This window comes from Oncorhynchus nerka, linkage group LG2 (assembly GCF_034236695.1).
Source record: "Oncorhynchus nerka isolate Pitt River linkage group LG2, Oner_Uvic_2.0, whole genome shotgun sequence".
Taxonomy (NCBI): Eukaryota; Metazoa; Chordata; class Actinopteri; order Salmoniformes; family Salmonidae; genus Oncorhynchus; species Oncorhynchus nerka.
The window spans coordinates 40,012,556-40,024,794 of NC_088397.1; the positions used below are offsets into that span (position 1 = coordinate 40,012,556).

At 39.8% G+C, this 12,239-nt stretch overlaps 1 protein-coding gene across 1 annotated transcript; it reads left to right on the forward strand.

Moving 5' to 3' along the window:
* Positions 1–1,342: 1,342 nt before the first annotated feature.
* sdc4 (syndecan 4) lies at positions 1,343–11,028 on the forward strand. Its single transcript, XM_029669549.2, is given in 6 exon segments — positions 1,343–1,577; positions 9,018–9,165; positions 9,168–9,197; positions 9,283–9,323; positions 9,416–9,614; positions 10,011–11,028. Coding segments are annotated over 6 exon segments (624 nt in total). The 5' UTR covers positions 1,343–1,523; the 3' UTR covers positions 10,163–11,028.
* The last annotated feature ends 1,211 nt before the right edge of the window (positions 11,029–12,239 follow it).

A 12,239-nucleotide genomic window follows, 5' to 3' on the forward strand; every position in this document is an offset into this window, starting at 1 on the left:
AATCACATAGAAAAAGTGGTAAGCAAGTTAAGTAAAAAAAAAAAAACTAAACATTTATTGTGTCATAAGTTTCATGATGCTTGTACCTAAACAAAGTGGATTGTTGTATACATCAGTTGGGATCTCTATAAGCTACAATATGAGGTCTTAAACCAATAATGACAGGGCATCCTTGTAGCTGTGTGGGCTAATATAGTCAACATTTTTCCCATGATGTAAATTGAGCCAATTTCCATGGTCACCATACCCAATGCAAATTGTAATCATATTTAGTCAGTTGTATGCATAATATACATAGTATTTTTGCAACGTGTCATGTAAATGAACTCAAGATAGTGCATTTATATTGCTAGGGAGCAGACATCATCATGCCCTGTGTATTTAAGCAATCAGGGGTCTAGCACCCCTTGAGGTTCTTGAGAAAGCATACCTTTTTAGAAGGCACTCTGGGTTCCCCACTGGATGGCAGTCACAGACTTAATGCACCTCATAAATGTAATTCAAGTCACAAATATGTACAATGCAGGTCACAAATGTCATCTGTGGAGTCAAAAATGTTGTCACGTTCACAAAAACATATTTGACCGCATTTGGTTGCATTGTATATTTGCACAACAACACATATTTTGTTTGTGACTAGCTACTTATATATTTTAAACATGTTGATGGAAATCTATCCCACTACTGTTACCACTGGATGGGTCTACAATCCTTCAAAGTTTCATCAAACGCCTACAATAACAATTGAGGGGATATGATAACTTAAGAGCTGTTGTGGTGAACATGAAATATTATTAGGTCTGCGGGGTTTCGCTTCTACACAAACAGTTATGACGCGTAAGGGGAGGGTTTACCGGAAGATTACGTGAGTAAAAAAAACCATGAACGGAATTTCCATGAGGAGTGGCACACATTTTACAGTAAATCAAAGATTATGGCTTCGTCTCTTCCTCTCTAAATAAATGTAAATTTCTGTTTTCTTTATGTCATCATGGAGATAAACAAGTGAGGGGAAGATAGGTAAAACAATGCATGACAATTTCAATTGAGCATCGAGTCTAAAGTGCCACAAATTAATAATGATAATATTATAGCAATTATCGCTATATGAGCCGCATTACAATTCCCACCAAGAACATGAATGATATCGTAGCTACATTATTCTACATTCAAGAATTTGCTAATCGACTGTAAAGATGTTCTAATAAATAACCTGTTGAGTCTGGGGAGGGGTTCGGAGCACGAGTTTACGGTCATTTATGACGAAGGGAGAGTAGGACCTTTGCGTAGCTCTTATTGGTTGCTGTTACAGGGGGTGGAGTGTAAAGTGAGATACAAAATATATCAATCCGAAGTAGTTTGTAGATTGAATCAGTGACTGTCTGAATTGGAAGATACAAGTTGTGTAATAGCAAGGTGATACAGTGGGCAACGTGAACTTTCGAGTGTGTTTATAGGACTTTTCATTCCACTCTTTTCCCAAGTTTACAGCCCTTTTTGTTGAAGAAACGGTCAAGAGAAACATGCACAAAGTGTTCCTCGTGTTGTTTTTATTTGCCTCCGTCTACTCTGAGTCGGTGAGTAATGTTCGCAAGCTAACAGAACACCGGGTAACGTTAACTCAGCTACCGTTAGTTATAGCTAGTTTAACGTTACTCACTTTTACTTTCTCTTGTGATCGTTTTAGTTTACTTAGCCTAACTAACTTTACCACGTTGTTTTTGTGTAGCTAACCTTACTACTTCAGCTGGCTACAGCCAAGACAATGCTAACGTTAGCGACTGTAGCTGTTATTTCTGCTAATCGGCTAGTTAGCTATCTACTTAGTTAGCTAAGTTAACGTTAGCCATCAACACATGATGGTTATTGAGCAGTGTTTTCGACCTGGTTAATGTAATGGTAATTAAGACAACTACTGTTTTAGCTAGCTGTTAAATTGTTTCCACAATGTAGATTACTGGGTTTTGTAAAACTTTAGCTAACTAATTGTGTTTAGTCAGCTAGCTGGATAACTAGCTACAGTACAGCTACCGTTACCTAACTAGCAAAGTCAGCTAAATGGCCAAAATTATTATCTGAAGAGTAAGGCATATGGTTTGTGGCCCCTGGCCTCCATCGTAAGAGAAAGCAATGGTGTTTAACTTGTGTAGTTATATCTAGCTAGCCAGACAAACGTAGCTAAATTAATTTCTGGTGTGAGGTGGAATGATAATCATGCAAGTGACAACCCATCACATGTAGCTCAGAAAGAGGGCAAGCTAGATTTAAGCGATAAAGCCCGGGGGGGTGGGGTGGTATAGCCAATATACCTTGGTTAATGGCTGTTCTTATGCGCAACGTGGTGTGCCTGGATACAGCCCTTAGCCGTCGTATATTACCACAACCCCCTGAGGTGCCTTATTGCTATTATAAACTGGTTACCAACGTAATTAGCGCAGTCAAAATAAATGTTTTGTCATACACGTGGTATACGGTCTGATATACCACGCTCTCAGCCAATCAGCATTCAGGGATCGAACCACCCAGTTTATAAGAAACTTTTTTACATTTACATTACATTTAAGTCATTTAGCAGACGCTCTTCTAGGGACACCCATATTTAGTTGGGCTCTTGTAATTTGACCATTACTGTTGACCTACTTCCATTTTACTATATTCAATTACAGCAGTTAAATGTTTAATTGCTGATCAGTTGCCAAATAGAAAGCAATCAATTATCAAATTAAACAAACACTTCATGTAACATGGCTCAACACTATCATTGTTTAGACTCAATTCAGTATGCCTAATGCAGTGTGGTTGTCATTTTTGGACAGTTGGTTTGATAACTTTTGGAAGTGGATTATTATTATTTGTATTAACCTTTATTTAACTAGGCAAGTCAGTTTAGAACAAATTCTTATGTACAATGACTGACTGCCTACCCTGGGCAAACCCTAACCGGACGACGCTGGGCCAATTATGTGCCGCCCTATGGGACTCCCAATCATGGGCTGTTGTAATGCAGCCTGGAATCAAACCAGGGTCTGTAGTGATGGCTCTAGCACTGAGATGCAGTGCCTTAGATCGCTGCGCCACTTCGGAGCCCAAATTAAGCAAACGTGCACATACCAGGATGTAGGTGTACTTCCTTGTGCTATTTGATGTAATCTGACAACATCAGAGAATTGCGTGACAGTGTCCAGTCCTGTCGGGTTAATTGTCAGAAATTGTCAGATGTCGGGAAGGGGATAAAACAGAATGGTTATAGGCTAACTAGACACCATCCAGTGAGACTGACTGGGCTACATGGAGGCAATATGCTAATGCAATGCTCAGCAGACCCTGCCCTAAGGATAGGTGCTCATTGTCAAATCTAGTCTTTTGAATACAGATACAGAACTGTAAAGGGCTAATGTAATTCTCCATTACCCTTTACGGGATAGGTACTGTTTGGGGTAGCAAAAATAATCTTTGACCAGTCTTAATTGGCAATACTATATTCATTCTTGATTCAGTCGAACATGTCTTCAAAAATATCCAGTTGCAGGTGGTTCATTTACATTTTTGGAAATAAATGTTTTTCTCAGCGAAGCCACCATTTTGTCTATTTAAAATCTTTTCTCATTGATTGACACAAGGGTCCACCCCAAAGTACTGCATGTCATGAAGTTACATTTATAAAGTAATATTGTCAGTCAGTAAAAAAACTTTTAAAAAACTTAATGGGTCTTAAGTGTTGGGTGTTGCAGTGGGTGTAGCCAATGGCAAGGTTGTATTGGTGCTAGCTAGGTACCATGCTAAAGCTAGCTACCCCAGAAGTTGCGGTCGTACCAACGATGCATTATTAACAATGTGGTATTGTAAACACATCGTTCGTGGCCGGTGTTTGCTTGTTTGCAGGCTTTGTACAGCTTTGACATTGCTACTGTATCTTTTGACACTCAAAGACCCAAATGGCATTCCATAGTATCTATGTATGTCGTGAAGCTAATGGCAACATCACCCACGACAGAACGGTTGATTGTCAAGGGCAATGATTTCCTTTTATCTTGGCTTTAATGGATTTGCGTTGTCTCGCTCAAATTTTGTTACTCTTTCAAATGACTGTTCGACTCGTTGACTGCTAGATCCACACAGCGGACATTGTGGGCTAGTTTAAGAGTGCTATGTGGCACATATAGTGCAACATTTTACGCGGCGCCATTACGTCATGTACTCTGTTATATAGGTATGCACATCAGCTTTGACATTGGGGTGTTAGGGAGACTGCATTTTTAGCTAAAATCGTCCGACTCCGATATGTTCGCCGCTTTTTATATCGTGCATCCCTAATTATTAAAGATGTGAAAATAAGATCACTTGAGAACAGCCTGAGACGAGGATCAGAGTGCAAGCTTTTTTTTGCTACATGCAGCCCATATGTTTTGATTTAAGACTCACATAAGGTTTGTATATCATTCACACCTTAAGTTGTCAAATAACTCTATCTAGCATATGGGACCTGTTTCAGATCACTTTTACACTTTCGCACACGCTTCGTAATAGGAAACATTTCCTTTCTATTTTATTCAGTTATATTTTTCTTACTATAAAATAATGGCACAGGACATATGGATATCTTGTCAGCTAAATGAACAAGCCTACTGCGTATGACATGGCTCATAGCCAGATAACTAACATACAGTAGACCAACTCATTCTGTTCTTCTGAAATACAGTTCCCCCAAGGACTGGAGTTGCCCATCCCTGACTTAAATCATGTATTTTCAGGTAGATGCCTCAAGACGCAACTACACTATCGCATTTATCTTTATCTTCCCCACACAGATCGGACAAATAGACCGGCAGTGGATTATGGTCATTATAGTTAATTACCACGTTTTCCACGCTAGACTATGTAGAATATTGGCCTGTTAGAAACTACAATTCCCTACTGTATCACACAGTTCGGGGTTGATCTGATTTATACCTAGAAAAACTGCACATTGAGCTCAGGAAGAAAGAAGGGAGAAACCGAATGAAATGGAAATGATTGAACTTTTTAGTTTAAAAAAGTGAAGAATAACTGAAACATTGGTTATTTGCTAAACACTATTGAAGCATTATGGAGAACAAAACAGTAAAAAAAAACTTCTATTGACATGTGCCTTTTTGTTAAGTAAATCGGGTGTTAAATGAGATGAAAAGGAGGATTAAGGCCGCATTCTAATAAATAATTTTCCAGTTTAACGACAACAGGGCTCTGTTACAAGTTTTTCCAGTTGGGCCATTGTTTTGATAGCCTAGCCTACACCTCTGGGGAGAAGTTTCTAAATGTGGTAGCACACATTAAACAAGCTGGTCTCCACAATGAGGTTCCTAGCAGCCTAAGTTGAATCTGTTACATTCCTCAAAACCATGCAGAGGCTGCCCCTCTCATTTCCCTTTTGTGTTTTCCTGTGGAATTTGACCTCTGTGGACCTTGAATGGCCCTCTTCAGGATTTGGACAGATCTAAATGGCCAGGGTACTTTCATTAGCCAAGCTTCCCAGCTAGTGGACCAGAAGCTTGCTTCTGCTTTCTCACCAAAAGTCCTCTGATCACTTGTGTGCCTGCCTTTTTGTTATTACTTTGATGGCTACTTAGCCTAACTATGTCAAGCCTCATTCCTTTCATCCATCTTAAGTTTATGGGTGAATGTCTGTTTTTATTCTTAAGCTCATCAGGACTTCGAGACGAAGAATAGAACAATGGGTCTATACCATTATGCACAGTACTTTGATGCATTTGCATTGTGTATTTTAATCAGTGCCGTGTGTCATACCAATTGACCTCTATTTACATCAGTCTTTCCTTGTCAGCTTAACTAGCATCCCTTACATTCTGTGGTTTATCGTTCTAGTGTATTTTTGGCGTAGCCTACCAGCAGAGCCCTGTTTTTCTAAGACACTAAAATTACTCTCTGGAGCTGACTTGGATGAAATCTTTTTTTTTTAAACATTTGTAATATGTCAATGTTCTGTTTCTTGTTATCCATTCTGACTTAGGCCTACACACTATTTTCAGGCCTTTATCTGCTATCAAAATTATTCCTTTTGGCATTACTGGGCACATGGCTATTTTTGTTGGAATGCATGTTTTTAATTAAGCATGAGATCATTTTCACTAGAAGGAGCCTTTTTTCTTTCTTGGTGGGCTGAATTGAATGCCCAGTGAAAGGCTGTGGAGAGAACATAACACTTTCACCAGGATGTAGGCTAATAATGGTTTCTGCATTGCTGTCCATTGGGCTATAAAATCCCTTTAGAGGATGGAATGTGGGAACTGAAAGAAGGGGTTTTGTGTGAAAAATGTCCCCTCTACCCCAACTCTGGCAGTTGAATTGTCATTTAGCATACGTTGGGCTCAAGTAGTGCATTTCTGGGTTGTTCTACTTGGAAAGATCTGGTGGTTTGTGGTCAAATACTGTATATAAATGAGGTATTCACCAAACATTGAATTTGAACCTTATTTTCATTGGGAAAAGTACCATATAGGCCTGGTGAATGTGTATGACTAGAGGCGTGCCCTGATGTGCCAGTGAGATGAATTTGCTTCGAAACGAGATGAAGAAGTAAGGAAAATGGTCTCCTTTTGAGATCTGGAGTCTAAATCAGTCCCTGTAGCCATGTGGATGCCCATGTGAGTTTAAAGGGGCAATCAGAAGTTGCTATATTTTGTTTTTACTTATAAATGAATGATGTGTACCCATTAATTCTTGAAGAATAGCCTATTAATTCCTCATGAGCTTAGTTCAACTGTCGTACCCCATCAGAACCAAAAATATGAGCTTGTTTTACTGTTTGTAAACAAAGTAAATGTAAACACACTAGCCTAAAAACATGGTTAAAACTATCAATTTGATATCATGGATGGTCAGTCCTTGCATCCATTGCTCTGTCTATGAATGAGTGGTTACATTTCCCCAGTCTAATTCCCCAGCTTTTTAGCAACACAGGGAGAGCACTTTGTTGTTTCAATTGTTGATTGCCACTTTAAATGGTGATGCATCGGACTTAGTTAAAATTCTGAGCATAGAGGGCCTTTGTCACAGAAGTGCTGAGGACATGAGTGCAAGCCCTACCTCGTGCAAACACAAGGAGAAAATGGCTGCCTGTTTGAAGATTCTGACAGCAACAATGGCATTCCCTGGTCTCCCTCAAATGTAATTTAGAGGGGATTAACTTCAAACCACACTATTTGAATTACCGTAGCAGCAATGCTTAAAATTAATTATTTCAAATGTGCCCAAGTGTCTTTCTTTTGTTCAATGGAATGCTGTAACATGTAATAAATGCGTAACTTGATTTTTGCCTTTTTATGCATGTTTTTTTTGGGGGGGATAGAGAGAGGAACCACCTGGCTAAAAGAGGAACAAGGCTTCCAGTATCCCAGGCAGCCCTGAGCAGCCATCCAGAACAGTAAAAAAAAAAACTAGACCTCCCCCTCCTTTGCCTCTGAACAATGAATAATGCATGACTGTTTCATTAATCATAGACGGGGCATATATTTGCCGAGCCAGGTGTTATCCAACCGGCTGCATGTTTCTGGTGTCTTGTTCAGCAATCAGTGCTAACCCAACTTAGCGTGACGACATCTGACAAGGCCCAGTGTGCAAGAGGCCTAATACTTCAACCCCAAACACGTTCTGCCTAAATGTACTTTAGGAATCTTTTTTTGCACCTTGGCCCTGTTGCTTGTGTTTTAATTGGATCTGGCCATTCAATTGCTCTGCGGTTTAATCGCATTCACAGTGCTTACTCAGCAAATGGGCAATGAAATTAAGTGTGCTAATGTGATTAGCAAAAGTTGTCTTTCAATTATGTTAAATCCAATCAAGCCCACCATGATTAGCTTAATTTTGTCTAGATGACGTTAAAGGGATAGTTCAGGCATAATGTATTTTTACCTTGTCTGAAGGCCCATGGTGACAGAATCCACAATAATCCATTATTTACTTCTGGCTACAGCATTGTCCAAATTCTTTCCTGTAAATGGCCAAACTAATGTTATCAATGATTCACTGCAAGCCAAAAGTTCCGCAAACACTTCAAACTAAATTGGTCGAGTTTAAAGGAATTGTTTATGCGCAAAATGCCAATTTTCGTCATTCAACAAACTATTTCCCCATGTAGTCTCACAGCCGTTTCTGTTCGCTGTAACGTGGCCAATAGTTGTATTGTATTCCATCGGTTACCCAGAAGCGGATTGATTTACCAGAGCTGTGAAACTTCACCAGTGGCTTGATGGAATTAGAGTTATGTTTGGTTGCTTCAATACTTTTAACATGTTTTTGGGGAAGTTTCTGCCTGTAGTGCAGCTTTGCTAACATCTGTTTTGGCTGTTTTAGTCCCGAATCCTAACAATGATAACTAAATAATGGATTATTGTGGATTCTGTCACCATGGGCATTCAGCCACAACTCAAGGGTAACTTGACCCAAATATACATTTTGCCTGAACCATCCCTTAAGAGCGTTTGGTGGTTAAGGGAATGAATGTCAAAGACGTGTGGTTTTTGTGGACCCTGTCACTGGTGAATAGTTCTGTGTCTGTTTTGAAAGGCCAACTTTAAGTGTAGGGTTAAACAGGAAAATTAGTGACTTCTTTACTTTAGTTGGTCACCTCCTGTCTTACCTTTCCCGTCAAAGATTAGTCAGAGGCCCACTCACTTCCTGTTAACACATGTGAAAGTTTTTACCAAGGTTAAGCAGAAGTTTTTGTACAAAGTTCAGTGGCACTGGCAGAGAGCTCTGGTAGGAAAAGTTGTACTGCAACTGCAGGAGTTTTTTAAAGTTTATTATATAACCCACAGTGTATGAGAATTAACCATTGTAGGTGACGGTAATTATTTAAGCAGATTTAATGTGTAAAATAGATTTCTGGTTCACGTTATACCACAGTTGTTGGAATGTAGGCTTAGACTTTCTCCACAGCTGAAATTTTTTTTTTTTTAAGTAGCCTTACGCCAGCTGGGATCTCTTTATTCTGCCTCTAAGTGCTGTGTTTGGGCCAGCAGGTGCGGGAGACTGAGACATGGATGCCCATGAAGACGACCCAAGCCGCGTCGCACGACGAGCTTGTTGCGTCTGGTGACGCCCCCAACGGCTCCGACTTTGGCTTCCCCGATGAGGAACACGACACATTTGACAATGAGGATGAAACGGACATGATGACTTCTCTGGCTCTGGAGATGGAGGTTGGTGTTTGCAAAGATCTGCTAATTTGCTTTAAAAAGCTGATAATATTTCATTATATTCTAACTTGTTTTCTTCTCTCTTCAGTAACTACTATAACAATCAAAAATGACAATACCATGACAAAGGTAAGGTTACTCATAATTAGCTATCATGTATGAAATGAGTCACGTTTCCTCTTTATAGTTCAAGTAGGTATAATTCTGTTTGTTGCTCATAGCCTGACATGAATGACAACAAGATTCCAGACCTGGACATACCCCTGAGGACCAAACACACACCGAATGAGATTGAACTGGTCCAGAAGAACAATGAAGTGTCAGTGCGGGGTGCTCCCAAACCCGAGGAGTACCCATCAAACGTACTGATGGCCCATGCGGGGGAGGAGAGCATCTTCAGAAAAACAGAGGTCCTTGCAGGTGGGGCAACGGCACACTAGACTTTATTTTGGCTAGTCAAATTGTTATTATTCAACTTTGAAAAGGGTTAAATAATTTGGGGCGGCAGGGTAGCCTAGTGGTTAGAGCGTTGGGCTTGTAACCGGAAGGTCGCAAGTTCAAATCCCCGAGCTGACAAGGTACAAATCTGTCTTTCTGCCCCTGAACAGGCAGTTAACCCAATGTTCCTAGGCAGTCATTGAAAATAAGAATTTGTTCTTAACTGACTTGCCTAGTTAAATAAAGGTAAAATAAATTTCAAAGCGATTCACTAAAGTATTTGTGGCAGTTCGATTTCACTGTACAGTTTCTTTTGTAGCTTGTCCAAGTTATTTGCCAGATTACGGGGCTAATTGTAATTCCATTGTTTTGTTTCAGCTCTGATTGCTGGTGGAGCAGTGGGGCTGCTCTTTGCAGTTTTCCTCGTCCTTCTGCTCATCTATCGCATGAAGAAGAAGGACGAAGGCAGCTACGATCTGGGAAAGAAGCCCATTTACAAAAAGGCTCCGACAACGGAGATCTACGCCTAAAGCCCACCTTCGTCGGGCCCCCTGCCTGCTCTCCAGTGCCTCTCGAAAGCAAACCTATCCTCTTGCCTGCTTACTGTCAAGCTAGGAAGTCCCAGAGGGGGAGAACACCAAACAAACTGCTTTTCCTATTCCACCACAAGTTCGGAATCAACATTTTAACTGTCAGTCCCGTCCCCCCTCCCCCTCCCTTTTTTCCCCTACAGGAAAGATATTGGGTGAAATCTTGACTTTTCTCTCCCACACTGTTTTATGACACTAACAAGGTGCAATGACAACTTCACTCAGTGAGGTGACATGGTACAGATATTTATTTTCCTCCCCCTCTGCTCTGAACCTTGGTACCCATATACTGGTGCTACAGAAGTCTGTTACTGTAGCATTTTCTTTTACAATATTTTAAAAAAAGAATCCCTGTGTAGGGAAATCATGACGGGTTCTGTTTAGATTCAAATGTATTTTGTCAAACAGATTAAGTCTGAAGTGAATTCCAGATTGATGAAAATACCTTGATACATGCTACTCTATAAATATAGCAGGGGCCAAGCTTGATTCTCCAGGCTGTTTTATTTGGACAGTACAGAAATCAACATGCTTTTATTCCTAGGACAAATCGCTGTGTGAATACACCCACTCCATCCACACACCACAATTATTTGTAAAAACGAGCAACACAACGACACATACATGATTGGTGAGCTCAGTTTGTCAGACCTCATCTCAGTGATTTACAATGCTTGTAAACTAAGCTATTTGAACAGATTATGGTTTATCGCTGTTGACATAAAACAATTATCACTGCACATGGACTGTACGCTTCAAGGGATCTGTACATAGCCATTTTAATAAAATTCTGAACTTGGAACTTAGCAATTTCTTGGCAGATGTTTATTTACCAAATATTTTATACTTTGTCTAACATTACTGTAAATGCTTGGAATAATCGGTGTCTTCATACCTAAGAAGTCGGGATGTATTGATTCACTGATACAGAGAGGCCCTGGTTCAAATGTTTGAAAATCACTAAATTGACCAAAAAAGCTATCCACCCGATAGCCGGGTGGTAGATGCCCAGTTTTCCTAATGGCTCAGCTCTGGTGCCAACATACACTAGACTTATACGATTTACACACGCGTCAGCTCGGAGACCCAGCTTATGAGCTCTATCAGCAACAGATTTGAATTTAGAATGGGAAATGAATGTGTTTTATGTAACAAATGTTAGTGAACCGAATCGCATCGATTTGTTCCTCTAATCAAACTGAATCGTACTGACTCGTTTCAAACTAAAACGCATAATTCCGGTATCATATCGGAGCCCAACTATCTAGATGAGTCTTGAATCGTTGTGAAAGGGAAAGATCCACATCCCTACTAAGAAGCCTATAGTGGGAAACACGTTTAACTACCAATGCTAGTACTAACTATTTCTGTCCAATGTTTTAGAATACTTGTTCAATTTAACTATCAAATTGTATTGCCTTTCAGGTTGGGGCTTTTCCCCCTCTTAGCTGTTGTATTTGATTTAAATGTTTTATATACACTAGTTCAAGACGCAAATAGTTTTAAAACAGTTTTTATTTTGTACATTTTGTTTTTCTTGACATTTTTAAGCCGTATATATTTATGTTTTGTAGAAGGATTGCTATGTAATTGTTCAGGGGAACTGAATTGAGCCATGTGTCATTTGCATGGGGAAAAAATCTGCTGCTTTTGTCACAAGATATGTGAATCACCAATTGAGTGGAGAAGTCAATGAATCATTGATTTCTGCATGCATGTTCTGATTTATTTGGAAATAAAGCTATTTTTATGCACATTAACTAAAATGGTTGGATCAGTCTTTCAGTATTCCGGTCACATTTACGATCTACACAAAGATCAGCATGAGGTGTAAAGTCTGCCAGCTCAGTCTGTCATAGAACTCTGCCTTATCGTCCTGTATACATTACTCTTATTGTTGCTAATGCAGTTTAACCTGACTATCAACTCTACAATGTAATGGGGTTATATTACACCAGAGCTTGCTTGCAATGTGTGCCGCACAGCCTGTACTCTGACGAGAACTTAACCATCATGA